Below are 20,270 nucleotides of genomic sequence, written 5' to 3'. Positions count from 1 at the left end.
GAATGGACACAACGAGCGCTAACTTGAAACTGAATTTAATACAAAAAAGAGTGCAAAAGGTGAACCATGTTAGATGGCGCACATGCGTGCGCACTTGCGCAGACGGCTCACAAAAGCCCAAGAAAAAGCACCACAAAGTCACTTTATGACGCCAGATTTCTGCAGTACATTACATTCACTTTCCAGCAGACTCAGTGAAGGCTGGCTGACACACGCGTCGCCTTTCTCTTTAATCAGATAGGCTTCGACTATCTCCCTTGTTAATTTATTCTCGTGTCTGAAAATGACAGAAGTGTCAGAGAAACCGGGATCACCCCCGCAATCACGGCAATGCAGCGCAAGGTGCGAATAGGCCGTGCCGTTAAGCGAGCTGTGGTGCTCTCTAAGCCTTACGTTCAGGCACCGGCCCGACTGTCCAATATAACACCGCCCACACGCGAAAGGAAGCCACGTTTGAGTTTGCTCGGTATTTCTTGTACAATTTCGTGATCACGCCGGATTTTTCGTCTGATGAGGCATATAAGGCTTTCGCCTTAATAACCTTCCACTAAAGGCCACGTAGACGGTTTAATTACGGTCTACTAACGACGCTCATCGTAACACACTCTGCCAAGTGCCCTTGACGGAGTTGTTGCAACAAACCTATAGGAATCGAAGGTAAAAATACAATATATGTTTTCATAAAAATAAGATATCAATTCTACACTAACAAGGCATGCGCCATTCACATGCAAGGCCAACAATTTTTTTAGTCATCCTGTGCCAGTGGCTCCAGAGTATCTGCTCAAAATTTCTATTCCTCTGCGGTCGATACGGATGCGCTTAAACAAATTTCATGTCATTTCATTTACTACACTTTTTCAATGATGAGCCAGTAGACGAATGATGTGAACAGTTCTTTGAGGTCTGATTAAGGGGCCTCTAAACAACCTCTCAAAGTGCAAAGAACGAGTACATTATTCTCGCCTGGCATTTCCCGTCTTTTCGGCACAATTCGTGACGCCAGCGGTCTGTTCACGTGACGTCATCAGCACTCGGTAGGTCCGCATACGAAAGATATCAGTTGTGAATTGTCTCCAACCGTGTTTTGCCACGCAGTCGCGCGCCCGTTCCGCCATGCCTTGCTTGACGATAATGCGCGATCAACTGATTTCCCTTCATTTTGTGCGTTTTCGACTGCGCAAGTTGAGATAACAGCATGTAGCCGAAAAGCGCGAAGTCCCGATGGGCACAACGCTTAGTGCTGACATTGTCCACGCATTTTCTGAAGAAATACGTGGCGAGGAGGAGATAGCGCCAGGAAGCAGGTTGGTGAAGGCAAGATGGAGACCCCCCTCTCGTCTTTGAACACAAGAGTTGTTTAGGGACTCTTTAAAGATACGACACGTCAAACGGAGCCTCGAAGGGCACCATTGTGGCAGCAAACCAAACGTATGCGATTGAAAATTGAGAAAACAATAGCTTAAAATTTAGAATGATATTGCGGTACTTACCCGCATAATCAGGAAGCGGCATTACCAAACACTACGAACTGAACTGACGATGAAAAGAACGTAGCTGTCGGACGGTAAGATGAAAAACTTTATGCCAGGAAACAGTAAGTTGATAAGATGGAAATGTTTAATTCTGCAACAGCCAAGCGCTCCCCTGCAACAACTGTTGTTTGCGCTGAGTTACATGCGAGAAGAAGGCTTTGATTCGAGTACCTGTGCGCTGACAACGCCCAGTACGCAGGCCTCTAGCATTTCGCCTTCATCGAAGTGCGACCGCCGTGGCCGGGATCAAACGCGTTTCTTTCGGGTCAGCAGCCGAGCACCGTAACCACAGAGCCATCGCCGCGACCATTGGAGTGCTTGGATGACTCGCCGCAAGTTAAAGGTTGTGCAGTGTGCTGTCGTCTGAATTTCGTTGTTCTTGCCTGGAAAGCAGTTGTTGCTTTCTATATTGGTAACCTTGACGTAGTTTGTCAATACGAAATTATGGTACGAGATCAATATTTAGCCCGCCGTGGTCTAACATTGGGCTGTGTTAAGAAACCCAATTGAAGGGAAGTGATGTGACAAGCGCCCACGGTTAGCTTCCAAGCAATCTTGATTTATTTGTGCTGATAAATTTTCAATCGGAAATCTGATCCCATTTTAAGATAATGAGAGAAATGGTCGTGAAGCGAATACACGGCACCATTCACCTATTGAATAACAATAACAGAAGCGCACAAGATACTTTCTCGACACAACCTCTCCCAGATGGGTACAAAAATTTATGCGCCACTCACGGTTTCCATGATTGATGAGCGACCACAGCGTCCGATCTGCCCTGCAAACTATTACAAGATAACTCGACATTGGAGCGGAAGGTGCTGTCGGCGTCTGCAATTCAAGAGTGAAGTTTCGCGAATGCGGAAGTACAGCCCCGTCCACGTCCGTGTAGAGCGCGCGAGCAGCCGGCTTTGACTGCGGGGAGGCACCTTGCGGCAGTTGCAGGCTCTTACATGATGTGCCCAGGAACATGTGTGGCCTAATAGACATGCAAACCTGCGCACATTGCTTTAAACCAGAAATGATGTTGGTAAGCGCCTTTGGTTTGCCAGGCTGTGCGCCTTACCCGAGGCTATCACTTTTTCGTGTGATCGCGTAGCTCGGAAAATCCATAAAGCGCGCATCGTTTGTTCCGAAAGAGTCGGGCGCGTGTTATCAGTCCAAACGCGTCATTCTTTGGCATCAAGATGCCGCAAGCGCCCTGAGGCCGAGTGAAAATTCGGTTAAACAAGGGCACTCTTCAACGTTACCACTCGTACATAGCAAGTCTGCATGCCTACTAGGCCGTGCATGCTCCTGGGTAAACCATGTCAGACCCCGCAACCAGCTCAAGGTGACGCCCAGCAGAACAAGTCTGGCTGCTCCCGCGCTCTACACCTCTACACAGCTGTCGACGAGACTATACTGCTGTTGTCAAACTTTTTCGAACTCCAGAACACTGTTGGCTCAGTTATGAACGTAGTACAGAAATCTGCCTTGACTGACAGAGCATGGCTACTCCCTCTACACTAGGGCCACATCAAGTTGATATACAGCACTGATAACTCTACAATAGATTGCCTTTTTTCGCGAGTACATACAAAGAGTGTATCGTTATTCGAGGCGCACGCTCACTTAAAGTGCACCATGATGTTAGAACTGGCGATGCACGCGGTAGAAATGGTGAAAGTGAAAATGTATTCGAAGCGGCATGGTGAGCCATGTTGTGTTTTAATTGGCGCCCTCTAGTTCTAATCATTATTCTTCAAGCGTCAGCGACAAGTTCCCCTTCTTTCAGGCGCTGAAAGTTTGTTGGGGGTGGCAACCCCATGTGATGCACTTTCGACGAAATTTGAGTGTCGCGTCTTACGGTGTGCGGGCACACACATCCCGCTGCGATGACTGCGCTTCTATCATGATTGATTGAAGTGTCATTGTTTAACAGCTTCAATTGCTAACCATGAGCAGTGATCTAAACTACGCGCACTAATCGCTCAGCGTGACACTTACGCTCCGACACCGGCCGACGCAACGCTGAAAATACGCCCGCCTGTACGTGCGCCTGGTGTACCTAGCGAGATAAAATAGACAACTGTTTGTACAACAGAATGCTTGCAATGGGTCCACGTAGCGCTGTTTCCTTCCAGGAGAGCGTGGCGCCGCGTTCGATGGCAAGGGCAAGTTGCGAAGAGCGATGCTGTCAAGACGCCAATGTACGAAGGAAAAATCACAACAGAGCAATAGAAAACAAAGGAACGTAGCCGGTGTCTGAGTACGGCGGCAGTGACTTGACAGCGCTGAGATGGCGCTGAACGCTTCCTTCCTACGATCTTCTTCTTCTTGCAGCGGTACGTTGTTTCCCAAACAGAGCCCGCCAGTGTTCCCGGCGTTCCTCTCGGGAACACTGTTCATCGTGTGATCACGAACTCCCGGCACGTGCGACGGCGCACGCGCAGAGCTGCGCGGCAACAAGGCAGCTTCGCACAGTTTAACACCACGGGGCAAAGAAAGCCCGCCGACTCACGCGGGACCGCGAACACAGAGGAGTCAACTGTCACGTAGAGTGGCAGACTCTTCGCAGGAGAAACGGGGCGCACAGCGTCCTCGTAAGAAAGTCGAACGTTTAGCGAGGAAGTGAAGATGCCTTAAGAAGGGTGGCGTACGCACCTCTTACACACGATTAAAGCAAACGCGCAAGAGAGAAAGGGGGAAGGAGAGAGGGAAACATTCAGTTTTGCGGAGGTGGGTCCTCGGGGATTTCGTCGTCCACGAAGTAGAGGAACAGCGTCCAGTACATGACTTTGAGCGCGGTGAACGTGACGGGAAAGATGATGCGCGCCCAGGCGTCCATTTCGGCGGCAACTTCGCTCGGAGTGAGGCGCTGTTCCCTCGAGGACGATGGTGCTGGAGGGCCGGGGACGCCGCGGCTGCACCGTGCGTACGCCGTGTCCGGGTGGCTGTCGCCCAGCCGCTGCTTGGGGCCCCACCAGCGGAAGCCGAATCGGGCCATGCCCAGCGTGGGGACACCGGGACGAAGGCGTCCTCGCCGCGAGGAGGCGTCTTCCGCCGCCGCCAGCGCTGCGGCCGCCGCTTCCTCCTCGGCGTTTTCGAGACGGAGCCGGATGTTTTCAGAGTCGGACGTCCCGTCGTCCAACACCGTTTCCTCCTGGCCGGGCTCCTTGAGCTCCTGGCAAGGACGAAGAGAGCGAAAAATGGTCTAAGTAACACAAGTGACACGCACTATGGCGGAACCAATCCCAAGTTGCACCGAGAAAGTAGGGGGGGGGGGGGCGAAGGAAAGTAAAGAGGAAAAAAGGGAGTTAACAAAGGATTAAATGTATAGATCGGAGCCAGGGCGGATCGTTTTCACACGACGTGATGGAAGTGCCAATGTTCCGACGGCAATAAAGCATCGTATCTTTCTTATTTTTTAGAAGTGCCTGATGTATAAAAAGGCCATAAATGAGAGACAGGAACAGTCTGCAGAAACTGCTTCAGAACCAGAACTGTGTTCCTAGAATGCAGTGGTTCATTGTGTGGGTTACTTTCTCTTGCGCGGGGCTCCGTCGCCTCAGATATGGTGCGGCTATAAAAGTCACGTGCGCAGCTGAGCATGGCCAGAAGTGTTAGCAGCTGAGGGGGAGATAACGTTTATAGTGGACCAATCTGGCTTTCGTGCAGCCTGCATCTGCGTCAACAGCTATTTCTCGAAGCTCTGCAAAAGCCACACTTCCGATACCGAGCCCGGGCGGGGACAAGTGCTTGCATTTTTATTTGAACTTGCATTTCAGACATTTATGAGTACGTAGAGAATTGAAGGATAAGCTTACGCAGATATCAGCTGAGAGCTTACACCGAAGACGTTTGTGAGATCTATTTGACTACCGCAGATTCCCGATCTTTGTACAGCTGCATTGGCGACGAAGCGGTTTGAGCGTAGTGAGAACAACGAAGCACATCAATGATAACGAAAATATACGCGTGCACAGATGCAGTATAACGGTGAGGTATACGAGTCCCAAATGCAAAATTAAGTTATCTATGTACGCAAGAATGATGTAAACAGTACATAAAGGTCAAGCAGAGCTAGAATAACGTAAATCAAAAAAAAAAAAAAAACATGGCCAGATATACGTGGTTAATATTCTTGCTCTAGCAGTGCTTCTGTTAAGAAAGGCAGAAAAAGTAAGTTATAAGACGACAAGAAGCTTAAATTGTGGTAACTGGAGTTTACTACCCTACCCAGAGGGAGGGCGTATGTTAGAATGCAATGTATTATTTTCTTCATTCCTACTTCCTTCATTCGTGTAACCCAGCGCGTTTGCGCGAATTGATGAACCCAGTTGTAAGAACGGTCTGCGAGTCAGGCATATCATTCACTCAGACTTAACGCTGACCCGCCTACAGAAGATGGCGGAAAATATTCCGAAGCTATCCGCCTCGAGCGCCAATAAAAACATGCACTGCATGTTCCAGGAGGCTTGAGAGAGAGGCCTGGAAAGAGGCACAGTGCTCCTCCTTTTTAAATAGCGGAGCTATTTAAAGGGGTCCCGCAACACTTTTTCAGCATGGTCAGAAGCCGTTGCCGATCGGTAGTAGAGGTTCCCGAAAACACGCGAGCCAAATATCGCGCAGCACGCGGCCTGGAATTTACAATCAATTCTCAAAGTCCGCTAGAAATCGTTCCCTCTTCTTTCTACGAATGATGCCATATACCCAAACGACCGCGCCATATACCCAAACTCACGGCCATTGGCTTATTTGAGCCCTGTGGGCTGCATAGTTAGTGTGGCCGCCGCGAGAGGCCGTCACGTGCCCGCTCACGAGCTCGCGATCACACTGAAAGTAAGCCGCGCTGCTCGAAGAAAAAAAAAAGTGCTCAATGTCATGACGCGCCCGTGACGTAACTTCTCTCCCCCGTCCCATGCCTCCCTGTTTAGCTTCCAGCGCGTCCGTCGGGACGAGAGAAGAGAGAAAGCAATTACAACGTGCGACAAATCTCTAACTCCGCTCGTACTTGATTGATTCTAAAAAAAATTTCCGGTGGTCGCGATTCGTGCGACAACAAACTCCTTCTAGCCATTCTATGGTTACTTGGAAAAGTGTTGCAGGGCCCCTTTAAGCTTGGCAAAACTGCGTTGTCGTCCCGCATAAACTGGTTGAGCGAAGAGGAGCCACGTTACGCCAGCTATGCCAAGGCACGCAGAGCAAGAACAGAGAATAGTATAGTATAGCAATCAGGCGGGAAAGAGAAGTGAGGATAAGGAGAAGTGATGTGAGGGTGAGGAGAAGGAAAATGAGGAGGGAGAGAGTAAGGCATAGCCTTGTATAGTATGGTATAGCAATGCGGTGGGAAAGGGAAGTGAGGGTGAGGAAGAACGAAAGGAGGAAGTGAGAGAGTGAGGCATAGCGTAGCCTCGTATAGTATAAGGGTGAGAAAGGAAAGTTAGGGTCAAGAGACGTGATGTGAGGGGGAGGGGAGAGGGTGTTGAATAGTATAGCCATGTATAGTACATTATAGGAAAGGGTGGGAAAGAGAATTGAGCGTGAGGAGAAGTGATGTGAGGGTGAAAAAGAGAGAGAAGAAAGGGGAGAGGGCAAAGTATAGCATAGTCTTGTATAGTATCGTATAACAAGGGGTGGGAAAGGGAAGTGAGGGTGAGACGGAGGTGGAAGGCCACCAGTTCCACTGTTTCCTGTCTTCGCACCACTAGGGCATAGCTGCCCCAATTTTTTCATTGATGGATACAAGTCCGCGGGCGTACGTACATGCACTGTGACACAAGTCAAATGCATTCTTCGAAAGAGTAGCTTCGAGAAATGTACTACGTGATAAACCCTACACCAGGCTGAAAGAGCTGGGTTTTCCGCGCACTTCATTTATATCCTCTGCTAATTAGTGTCCTGCTATCTAAGCTAAGTCATTAATAACCGCGAGTAATACAACGAGAGCTGAAAGCTTCGAACACGCTATGCAAATGTGGAAGGGGGCAAACCACATTGTCTTTATGATATTTTTTCTACCCGGTCGGCGGTCGTTGGCGGCGTATTATTCACGTCACGCCGATGGCAAAGCGCCGTACAATATAGCCGACGGGCCATTACGGCGAGCAAGAGAGCTTTATACAACTGCTTATACGTTGTACGCAGAATGCGCGCTGGCGGCTCTGACCTCTCGGTCGCGTGCCCCGAGACCCGAACGTTGCCCAGGTGTAAGGTGAGGAGAGAGAAGGTGAGAGAGTCATGTAGGTCCCAACCTGCCCCACATTTGTATCGCACAATGGGTTATTTTCAAAGTAGAAAATTGTAACACTATTTCACGTTAGCATAACACCGAATGCTTGATGGCATTTTAGGCGTTAATGGCCATCGTGCTCTCCGCCTCAGATGAGTGAGTGAGCGGCGAACGGTAGTTTCTTGGAGCGCACAAGCTTGGGCAGACCTCATTTCTATGGATAAGATTACAGCGGTTGAGTGATTGAGTGATTGATTGATTGATTCATTGAGTGAGTGAGTGAGTGAGTGAGTGAGTGAGTGAGTGAGTGAGTGAGTGAGTGAGTGAGTGAGTGAGTGAGTGAGTGAGTGAGTGAGTGAGTGAGTGAGTGAGTGAGTGAGTGAGTGAGTACAAGCTTAGACAAAGTTGGGCCGGCCTATACTTTATATAAATAGATTATGTTACTACTGAGTGAGTGAGTTAACGACCCAAGTGTGACCCTGAAGAGATTACCGCTGTAGCATGCCATGTGAGTGTTTCATCTTTTTTGCAGTTTCGTTGAAAAAAAGTCACAGTTTCACCGCAAGGGCGAAGCAATGAATGCGATAGCAACAAATTGTAGTGTTACACGAAGTGAGGCTGGCAGCTAACTGTTTTGTATTCGATCTCGCGTAACTACAAAACGCTGGTGTAAGAGAATACGGCAGCTCCAGGCAGAGATGCTCTCCGCATAGTCACTTCGCGTTGAGAGCGCAGCACGTTGAAGGGTATACGAGCCGCTCGCTGTGATGGCTTTCGAGATAGCGCGCGCGCCAGCGATCGCGACCGCGCCCTTAGATTCAAAGTTTAAAGTTGCTCCCCTTGCGACACTCGCCCCCCCCCCCCATCGCGTCTTCGAGTCTTTTAAGGCTCGTTAAAGACGGGCGGGGCGTTTCCTGTCTGCTTCGACGGCAGGCCTCCCGAGCGGGGTGATGTTATCGCATGCACCCTCCGAGCGACGGAAATGAGCCGGCTCGTTTGAACTCTGCTTCGGCCGCGTTCGTCGCCCCCGCTAGCGCGCTTTTACCCGCGGTAGAACGTACAATGCGCGGGGGGATCTTATCAATTTAGACTTCATACCGGAAGGATATGACGGCGACGGCAACGGCCACGGCAAAAACCCGTCGAGACTGTTCATATAATTGCTACCACAATAAAAAAATCCCCTCCCAACCACTCCGTACAGATCGTTAAACAGCGAAGCTGAAACGTGTGGCCCTGGTGTTTATCACGAGCTGGGATCTATCGAAGTGCCTTCTGTTGTAGCTTTTGATTTCTCTATCACACCATTCAAGAAATACGTGCTTCATACTTTGAGTTTGTGGACGTTAGATTAAAGGATATTAAGAACACCTAAAGTATTTTATGGGTAGGGGTTCATTCTGCGGTGGGTATATTCCTTAGCTATATACGCGGACAAGACCTTCAGAGAAGCTAGCATTGCTTCTTCATTTTAGTTCCTGCGCACTCACGGACAGCCACATTTATCCCTATTTGTAGCCATATATAGCTTTGCTGTAAAAAGGTACAACATTGTCTAACACATACATTTAACATGTACTAACATTGATAACACATACTGTATAATGCGTAGCCTGGGCGCAAATGAGACACAAGCGCTGCCAACAGGAAAACGAGTGTTCATTCGTTACCTTGGCACGCTCTCGGTGTTCCTCCTTTTGAGCGAGCGCTTCGATCCGCTTGCGTTCACGGTTGATGAGGAAGCGCTCGAGGTAGTTGACGCACGCGTACTCGACGAGTGCCGTGAACACGAAGGTGAAGCACATGATGACGAACCAGTCGAGCGCCGTCGCGTAGTCCACCTTGGGGAGCGACGCACGGCCCCCGAAGCCCATCGTCACCAGTGTCAGCACTGTGGTGGCACCTGCGTCAATCCAGAGCCCGGCAAGGCGAAGTCACATTCCGATAACGAAGGGGTTACAGCTTTCGATAATTTACTAATGTAGCAACTGTACAGATATCACTAAAAGGCTTTCGCGTGACTAAACGTTAGGCGAAGAAAAATTAAATACATCGCTTCACCCAAGGCATTAACAACGTCCGTAGTTAGCAAATGTCCATGTTTCGACTTGCTACACCCGTCTCTCTGTCATGCATTATATTTGTTCGAAGTGCGATACATTTTCTCTCGCTGTAGCGAGAGAAAAAGTTCTCTATAAATTGAGGTTATATTGAGTTGCGGGCAGAATACGGCGCAGTACTCTGATAGGGTATGGACAATTGCCTATGAGGCCCTCAGTTTATGACAGCCCTTACTTTTTGGTCATTATTACAATCGGTTTAGTTTGGGCAGTGCTAAAAGCTGCAATGACTCCGGCGTACCATACATTTGACTATGTGCTCCCGTGCGAGCTAAGCGTCATTTGTCACCTAAAAATGTAGGCTGTTCGTGTGGTTACGCAGTGAAAGCAATCATATTTGATATTGAATTTTGTCCTACCGTAGTAAAGCTATTAAGTAGCACAGTTCCGCGAGACATGGTTTGTTCGAGCTCAGGTAAATACAGTGGGACTGAGAATGTGACCAAGACTGCGGCAGGGACAAGAACAACTGATTGATATGGAAGCCCTTGCGATCTGTTACCCTCACACGGAAGCAAGTGCAGCGTGTTTTAAGGCGACAGACCTACAGCGACGCGGCCAGCGGCGTCGCTGCGGTTGATCCAGAACGCTACCCAGGAGGCTCCGACGATCATGGAACATGGTGCGTAGATTTGAAGGATGAAGTAGCCACGTCGACGGCTTAAGATGAAGCGGGTCATGAGTGAAGAACGTACTTCTGCAAAGAAACAAAGAAAAAAAATAAGAGAATGCTATTCCAGCACACATGACTGCTGTGGTTGCATTTAAATGGGCCCTGCAAAACTTTTTCAGTATGATCATAAAACGCTGCCGATCGGTAGTCGAGGCTCCTGAGGACACGCTAGGCCAAACATCATAGCGCAGCACGCGACCTGGAATTTACAATTATTTCTCAAAGCCAGATAGAAATCGCGCACTCTTCTAGACAAATGATGCCATAAACCCAAATGACCGCGCCATGAGCCCAAAGTCCACGGCCATTGGCCGATATGAGCGTCGTGAGCTGCATAATTACCGCGGCCGCCGCGGGGTGCCGCCACTTGCCCAAGCGCTCGCTCGCGATCCCACTGGAAGTAAGCCGCGTGTTCGAAGAAAAAAGAAAGAAAAAAAAGTGCTCAAGGTCATGACGCGCGTTGACGAACGGACGTATCTTCTTGCCCCCTAGTCAACCCCCCCCCCCTTTTTTTGCTCCTGCGTAGCTTTCTGTGTGCAGAAGCCGGGGGTAGGGGGGGGGGGATGACTTTCTCTCTCCTGGTACGGAAGGAGAGAGAAATTATCGCTTAAAGCGTGCGACCAATCCCTGTTACTCCGCTCGTACTTGACGGATTCTAAAAATTTTTGCGGCAGCCAATTCGTGAGGCGATGAACTGTTTTACTGAAGCCACTCAATGATTACTTAGAATAGTGTCGCAGGGCCTCTTTAAAGACATTTTATTCCTGGCCATGTTTCGTCCACATTCCGTAACGGGGCACGTCCGATATCTGAGCGAATTCAACTTCCGTATTTACATTTCATACTACCAGCATTGACTAATGTCAGCCTATACCGTAAGCTAGTGTTGGCTAAATGACGGTTAATGTTGCCTGTGCTGTTGGCTGATGTCAATCAACGTTGTATAACCACTGTTATAACACGAGAATTGTCTTCCTACAATTTCAACTCGGTGTTTGATTTGGCTAAGAATTAGAAAAAAAAGGTAGAACACGGAAAGTACGCAACATATAAACATTTTTTTTCTGTTTCATGCCTTTTTGTCGCCCGCGCTGAATCGTTTCTGTTGCTTCACAAATATAGTTATGGGCCACTTCTAAGGCGGCTACGTTTCATCATGTATTCTACCAACAGTTGCGTTTGTCTGATATATGTTAAATGTCAAGCATTTATTAGCGAGCCAAAGCTGCGCATGACACGGCATCTGAGAAAATCGAAATTCCTTTTTCAAGAAAAGACGCAGCGATTTTGGTATCTGCGGTCGAGCGGAATCTGCAGAGAGAGAGAGAGAGAGAGAGAAATGTAATGCGGAAAGGCAGGGAGGCAAACCAGAAAGCATATCTGGTTTGCTACCCTGCACTGGGGAAGGGGTAAGAAAGAAAAGTAAGAAAGAAAGGAATGGAATAGGGAGGGGGGAAACACACACACACACACACACACACACACACACACACACACACACACACACACACACACACACACACACACACACACACACACACACACACACACACACACACACACACACACACACACACACACACACACACACACACACACACACACACACACACACACACACACACACGAGTGTCACAATCGTTCAACGAGGCGGGTCGCTCGCAGAAACTTCATCAGCACCTTCGTTGCTTTCTGGCGTGAAGCTCGATCTTTCCGACATTCCAAGATTGACTGCTCAGAAAGCGGCTGGTCGTGGAGGCGAGCAAACACTGCTGAGAGCGACTGTCTCTCGGAGCTGTTGTGAGGGCACTGACATAAAGTATGTTCAATGGTTTCGTCGTTGCCGCAATGGTCACATGCAGCGCTGTCTGTCATTCCGATGCGGCAAGCAAAGGCGTTCGTAAAAGACACCCCAAGCCACATGCGGCAGAGAAGGGTCGTCTCGGATCGGGGTAGTCCAGATGGAATAGTGAGTCGTAGGCATGGATCCAGGCGGTGAAGACGAGTCTGGAGAAAACCGGGCGTGTTCCACATAGACCTTGCGACATCATGCGCAAGCGTGAACAATATGGTGCGATGCAAATAACCATTACGGACCGCTGCACAGAATAGACCCGACGTGTAGCTTTTATATGCCACAGGGACTAACCAGGCAAGATGAAACTTGCATTCACCGTCTGAGACTCGACGTTGCCTCCACGAAATACTTCAAGCACAAGATCAGGCATTCGGACTCACCCACGTGCATCACATGTAACACTCGGGAAGACTTAAAGCACGTACTCTGCGACTGTTCCCGTTACGACGCCGAACGACAGATTCTGAAGGCAGCACTTCGACCTTGGAGCTGCGGCACCTTCTCGGCCCCTGGCAAGACAGCAGTTGTGCGATGCGCAGCACAAGAGCGCTGTTGGCGTTCTTGAGGAACACTCAGCTTAACCAAAGCTTGTGAATGACTCTTTTTTATGTATATATGTGCGTTTGTGACTGTACGTACTATTTGTGTGTATATGGCGTATATGCGATCATTTTATATACCATAGTCATCACCCGACACCTGGAGTAGCAAGCCGGGCGACAAACCAGACTAACCTCTCAGGGAATTTCATTAAAGAATATTGTCTCTCTCTCTCTCTTACGAGCCAAAGGCTAGACATGGCATGACAAGAACGTTGTTTCAATCCTGAGGAACTCAGATCTAGAGAGCCGGAGGCCCACCAAGATCAAGTTGGTGGCTCCGCCCACGATAGGACCAGCAGTCGAAGTCCCTCAGCACTTCAAGCGTTTTTATCTATATACATAGCCGCCTACGCCTGGGTGCTCTCGTGGTCGTCTCCTCAGCTTAGTATATACCAAAACTGGCATAGGAGGACATGAGTGCATGACGAACACGATTCACAGGTTAAGACAACAATAATGTGACTTGTATGTTGCGTTTTTCATGAAGCCCGTTCCACCAGTCACGTGTGGCACATGCCCGCATTACACAGGTCGTTGTATGTGGATGTGCGCCATAGTCTATATCAACCCAGCGACAGTAAGAATATACCTTGGAAATCTTAAAACGATAATGTTAAGGGGTCCGTGTTGCAGAAAATGCGATGCCGGCATTGACGGCGTTATTGATGAAAGAAAAATCCCCATGGAAGCAAAGGATGCAAAGGATGACTCGAGCCGGAATCGAACCCAGCATGACATTAAACCATTCTGCCGCAAAGCCACGCCAGTGCTTCAAACTGCTTAGGAAAACGACCCTATGCTAGCGTCATATCAGGCCAACGCTGATTGTGGTTATCCGCTTTTATAACAATGAAATAAACATTGACTTGGCAAGGTATAGTGAAGCGATACTCGTATACGCCGACGACCGCTACTTGTGATATGCATCTCATCACATCGTATAGCATGCACTTCGTTGCTATAAAACTGACTGTGCTTTAACCTGAGTACCGACGTTAACGTCGAACCATGAGCTACCCTTTACACGTTAGTGTAGTCGACGTGCCTGGCAAGCCCATGACATGCGCACAACTACTCAGTTTACCCAAAGACATCGATCCACCTAGTAAGGCTCTTGACTAAGCGAAATATTCAGCATATGCAGCCACTCGCCGACTGAAGTCGATTCGCGCGACGCGTGCGATCTGCTGAATTTTTTCCGTACTACACAGTACCGGCGTCGCTTTCAGCAAATGCCGAGAACGAATTCTCGAATATTCACTCTTCACTGTACTTTGGTCGCAGTGGCTAATGCATTCGCTACTGCGAATTAGGAAGCGCTGTTTTTTAGAACAATCTGCTTTATGTTTAGACCTGGCTTAGAGAAAAAAACATGAGTGAAATAAATATTTAGGAGAATGGGTCTCAGTGCTAATCATGGGACAGTGATAAAGATGAAGCATACTTTAAAGATTTAAATGCAAAGCGTTCCTTCGCGAACCAAAGGCACTTTGACAGTTTCTATCTATCTATCTATCTATCTATCTATCTATCTATCTATCTATCTATCTATCTATCTATCTATCTATCTATCTATCTATCTATCTATCTATCTATCTATCTATCTATCTATCTATCTATCTATCTATCTATCTATCTATCTATCTATCTATCTATCTATCTATCTATCTATCTATCTATCTATCTATCTATCTATCTATCTATCTATCTATCTATCTATCTATCTATCTATCTATCTATCTATCTATCTATCTATCTATCTATCTATCTATCTATCTATCTATCTATCTATCTATCTATCTATCTATCTATCTATCTATCTATCTATCTATCTATCTATCTATCTATCTATCTATCTATCTATCTATCTATCTATCTATCTATCTATCTATCTATCTATCTATCTATCTATCTATCTATCTATCTATCTATCTATCTATCTATCTATCTATCTATCTATCTATCTATCTATCTATCTATCTATCTATCTATCTATCTATCTATAACCGCATAACACGCATAGCACACCCGCATAACACGTCCCATGATATACCGGTGTGCGCCACAGGTGATTCACGGTGTATATCAAACTAAGAACAGCGAGAATAGACGTTCGAAATCTTAACGAAAAACGCTTTAAGGAGCTCGTGCCGCCGAAAATCCGTTGCCAGTGCCAACGGCATTGTCGATGAGCGAAAAATCCCGATGGAAGTAAAGAATGGAAATAACGAATCGAGGCACAATCAAACCCAGACGTTCTTCACGGCATTCAAGTATTATACCACAGAGCCCCCCCAACGCTGTAAATCCTTACGAAAAACGTTCTACACAAGCTTCATGCCGGGGAAATGCCGATTGTGGTTGCAGTATTGGCTATCCGCTTTTATAACAATGTGACAAACGTTAACTACGCAAGATATAATGGTGTTGGTCGAATACGCTGACGAACGCTACTTATAACATGGACATCATCGGACCTTAGCGTGCACTTCGTAGCGACAAAACTTAGCCTACATATCTGCTCTAACGTGTGGGGCTCTAACAACCACTAAATTTGCGCAATGACGTCGAACCACCTCGTAACGCTTGGCTCAAAGCGAAAGATCCGGTATAGGTTGCTACTCGCTGACTACTTCGCTGAAATCGATTACCACTATGCGTGGGATCTGACGGAATTTTTTTGATGCCATGTATTTCGCATCTAAGCAAGTGATGAAAACGTCACTGAACGCGCGCTTATGAGCTTCCGAAACAATTAAGTTGTATAGGCTATAATGAATAGACGAAAATGGCGTACAAGACTCGGTGCTATTCTCAAGAACAGGTGCAGAAAGTTTGTGAGCTTGAAAATGAAGACATGGGATCTTTAGGGAACATGCCAAGATTGCAGCACATACGCCTGCACGTCTGTACTGCTTCGCCCCCCCCCCCCCTACTCCTAATTTCGTAGTGCGTAATCCTACAAGAAGGGTACATAGCGTTCGATAGATAGGTGTATTTACTCTATAGCTAAATAATCAGTAAGTACGTAGTCGGCAAGGTGCATGTCCTTATGCTGCATGTATGAGCTGTCAACGATCAGTAGAGAAACACGCTAAGATGCTAACCTCCGCCTGGTCCATACGTAGTCAAGTTGGTCGCTGTCACGCTGAGAAACTCATACTGCGACAGGGTGACGTCCGGTGATATCACAACGGGTTCCGCACCTTTCCACTTAAACACAACTTCTTTCGATGAATAGGCAACTGCAATGAAATCCACAACAAGCAGCAGTTTCAGTACGGGTGTTTGGTAAACAGAATGAAATCGCGAAGAAAAAACGACAAAAAAAAAATGGCACTCACAACTGCCAATCTCCAGTGGACAGGCCTGCGTGTCCAGCGGGTATTTCCGGAGGTGCATTGGGCAGCTTGCTTTTATGGTAAGCCTGCATGCGAGACGATATTCTCTCAGGTACTACTTCATCCTTGAGTCATTCCATGCCAAACGTCGCAGACATTGCGATCGACCCTTTCAGATCATTTGCTAAAAAAATGTGTGTAATCATTTTACTTCACTATTTGCCCTCCTGCAACGTTTTGGCAACAAAACGTTTCTTCTGCCCTTAGCAGTGATTTGAATGTTGCCTTAGTGGGCGAAAGCTAGGTTGCTGAAAAATCCATAAAAAATACAATACTATAGGGAGCGACCTAAATCTCTGCTGGTTGCTCGAAAAGGAATGGCATTTTCCTGTTCTCTTCGATTGTCATGCGCTATATACTTTGTCTCACGATATGCTTTTTTGTGAAGCAATACGGCGACTCTGCGCTCATTATGACATAAAAAAAAATTCTACAAAGTCTATAAACACAATACAGCTACACCATATGGCTGGAGAGTTGCCATTAAATGTGTTCAGAAGGTATGGAGGTCGATGTCCGAGTAGTTTCGAACATGAAGGGGCGCAAACATAAAAACACAAAAAATAAATGTGCGAAATGACCCGAGTTCCGGTACATGCAGATTGGTGTTGCGTTCCAAGAAAAAAATGCATCCTTGCACTCATTTGGAAGCGTATACAAAGAAGATTTATTTCTGAAAGTTTATTCCGAGTAACTTTTGTTTTAAGCGAGAAAAAAGAACCATGTTTAAGTTGAGCGTCCGTCGCGTCCCTTGGCGCGGGCGCGTAAGTCCGCTTCAGTGCACCGAGCACTTGAGCGGAGCCTTGAGGAAACGCAAAGATGCGGCGGCCACGTGGGTGGTAAGATCGTATGCTGCCTCAAGTTTTTTTTTATGTTTTTACATGCATTCGTCCGCTTTGCGCAGTGCCGCCGACAAAGTTTCAGATGGTTCGTTTAGAAATATACAGTTATATAATAATAGTACATAACAAACACTGAGGATACACTTCCTGTTCCTTTTTATTTGCATCTCGCTCAAGCACGACACGCGCCGCTCGTGCCTCGAAGGCGAGTGCTGCCTCGGTTTCTTATACTCGGCTCTTTGGTAGAGGGTAACTTTGCTCCGGGGATCGCGCCGCCGATCGAGCGCGCGGAATCCGCAGGTCGTCTTTCGGTCGCATCCCTTGAAAGTACGTAACATAAGCACTGCGAATGGTGAGTATGCTGTTTCTTTGTCATGCTTTACACGGAGAGCATGTACAACAGATAGTGAAAGCGATAAATATTTGTCAAGAACAAGTGTCAAGTGTCAAGGAATCGCTGTGTCCGCATCACCATACCTTCGATTTAGCAATGGTGGCGCGTGAAAGAACCAAGTGGAATTTCACAACAGAAACAGAGACATCATGACACCCAAAGAAGCGGGAGAAGCTAGCCTCGCGTAAAATATTTTTACCCGCTATGAAAATGGGAACATTCCTCGGACGTCTCCCCTCAGGAGAAATACACTAATTAGTCCTCGTTGGTTGCTCTCTGCGTGGTGTCGGGACGCAGCCCGAGCGCCCGGAGGCAGTCGCGCCGGCGACACCAAGAGAGTAGGTTGAAGCGAGTGCTGCTCCAATTCGTCAGAGAGTTATGTAGTGTATAAGTGTATCAAAATGTTTAATTAGGGTGACTTTTACCCAAATAAACCAAATTAGGAAAATGTCTGTACATCTGTTGTGTGTTCGTGTCATATCTCCAGCGGCGACCAAGTAGCGACAAGAACTCTACGCTGTACAATACCAGGACTAGTACCTCATGGAGTACATGAGTCGACCATCGTGGAACAGGCGGACGAACTTGTTTGGCACGGTGACCTTGTGTAGGTAGGAGCTTTTGCCGTTGAAGAAGTACGTGTCCGGCTTCCACACGAGCTCCAGGAACTGCCAGCTGACCGAGAGCACCTTGATGTCGCCGTGAAAGCTGAGCCGGCGGTCGTACCACGTCTGCCGGAAGTAGCAGTCCATCGAGAACATCTGCGCATGCGTTGGTCACTGTTACTTTAATTTTCTTGCGCAGATAAGGCGGCGGGAAACTTCAGTTCTTACACGAATGACCTCGACTGAATATTTGACTGAAGCAACAAACAAACAAACAAACAAACAAACAAACAAACAAACAAACAAACAAACAAACAAACAAACAAACAAACAAACAAACAAACAAACAAACAAACAAACAAACAAACAAACAAACAAACAAACAAACAAACAAACAAACAAAAGACAAACACAGAAACGAAATGGCTGCACTCCAGGGGAGTAGCCAGGGGGGGGGGGGGCTGGGGGGGTTCAAACCCCCCCGAAATTTTTCAATTTTGCATTTCATGGTGAAGTACACACACAAAGCCCCAATCTGGCAGTCTTGTGCAGTTAACGGCATGATTATCAGTCTACAGCCGGTCGTGCAAATCTGTTGTCCTTAGAAATGTTAACAAGGCCTTCCTTGCCTTAATTCTCGACGACTTTTTGGGATGACATTCGCGGATAGTTGCTAGCAACATCGGTCTGTGGTCAAGGCGAGCGAGAGCGATTGCGAGTCATCGTCTCTGCACAGCGTAGCGAGGACAGTTGTAGGAGACGTGCTGCAAAGTCTCCTCGTTACCACAGACGTCGCAAAGAGCGTTGTCGGCCATCTCTATACGTGATTCAAGGAGACCTACGAAGAAAGTATTTCTGGCATTGTGTCGCTCGGAGTCACAGAGTCAGTTCTAAGCAGTGCGATGACCTCATCTGTAATTAAGGGCGAAATGTCAGATTACCGACTGAAATAGAAATGCCTTCTTAAACTTGAAACCTTGTTCCTTTTGGTTTAGTTTACAGTCGTATCCCAGCAGAGCCTTGATGCTCACAGCATTTCCTGGCTCAGGGAAAGAACTCCGTTGAGGAGCAAATACTGTGTCAGCTGAAGTTGTACAGCTAGTGCAGTAACGCAATGTGAAAGGGAAGGGTTGTGTTTACGTTGGGTTATTCTGAAAAAAAAAAAAGAAATCGCGCCGAGATGGGCGATACAAAAGGCAAGAAGTAGGCACAGCAAAAGTATTTTAGATAAACATACAAAAATAGAAAACGACCACACTGACATAAGCGTGAGCTGAGAAAAGATTAGCAGTACAAAAGTAGGCGATATAAGCCAAACTATGTTTCCTAGTTGCACGTTCCATAAGTTTTACCTCGGCTAATCATGAATCACCAACTGGCCTACAGCCGCACTCTTCCAAGTTTTACCTTTCTGTTGCTAAGATGGCATATTCTCTGATCCTTACGCCCAAACTTACTGGGTACCCCTTGGTGCCTACCGAAGATCACTTCAAACTTGTTGAACTGATACTTAACGAAGTAAGTTAAAGTTTCTTGACGAACTCCGGATCAAGTGAATCAATTGAGATATCTCATCTCAAGTGACCGTCAACAGTGCTGAGAAGTAATTCTGTTTGTTCTATTACGACTGCGTTGCTTTATCTGTGCGCTTATAGAATCAATGTCAGACAACATCAAAGCATTAAACGTGCTCATCATCTGACAAGGAAGGTTGACCTGAATAATGCATGTATACCAGAAATTACGTTGGGTATCTTCGCGAAGGCGAAGGTTAAATTGCTTCGAAATACAAAGTAAGTTCTGATTAAAAAAAAGCAGTATGTTGACTATCAAAGTAGGTTTTTCTATTTCAAGCTATTTCTTATATATCCATGACAGCAAAACTTATTTCTTATTCTAAACACAAACTGTTCGCTTTTTCCTTTCTGACGTATTCTTACCTTACAGTATACGACGAGCTTTCTTCTGTTGATCTGACTTTCAAATCGAGTTATTTTCATCACCTTAACGGCCTTTTTTTCTT

General features: G+C 47.1%; 1 protein-coding gene across 1 annotated transcript in view; it reads right to left on the bottom strand.

Annotated features, from left to right (window-relative positions):
- Positions 1–4,233: 4,233 nt before the first annotated feature.
- Positions 4,234–20,270, bottom strand: part of LOC119382983 (gamma-aminobutyric acid receptor subunit alpha-6) — a 53,540-nt gene continuing 37,503 nt past the window's right edge. Inside the window, exons 4-9 of the mRNA XM_037650929.2 lie at positions 18,183–18,403; positions 16,350–16,432; positions 16,113–16,250; positions 10,417–10,569; positions 9,423–9,655; positions 4,234–4,704 (exon numbers count right to left, since the gene is read on the bottom strand). Coding sequence (XP_037506857.1) covers positions 4,246–4,704; positions 9,423–9,655; positions 10,417–10,569; positions 16,113–16,250; positions 16,350–16,432; positions 18,183–18,403 — 1,287 coding nt within the window. The 3' untranslated portion in view covers positions 4,234–4,245. The remainder of the gene's footprint in view (positions 4,705–9,422; positions 9,656–10,416; positions 10,570–16,112; positions 16,251–16,349; positions 16,433–18,182; positions 18,404–20,270) is intronic.

The sequence above is a fragment of the Rhipicephalus sanguineus genome, chromosome 2 (genome assembly GCF_013339695.2).
Source record: "Rhipicephalus sanguineus isolate Rsan-2018 chromosome 2, BIME_Rsan_1.4, whole genome shotgun sequence".
NCBI lineage: Eukaryota > Metazoa > Arthropoda > Arachnida > Ixodida > Ixodidae > Rhipicephalus > Rhipicephalus sanguineus.
The sequence above is the reverse complement of the archived record's forward strand: the minus strand, read 5'-3'. Positions and strand labels throughout refer to the sequence as shown.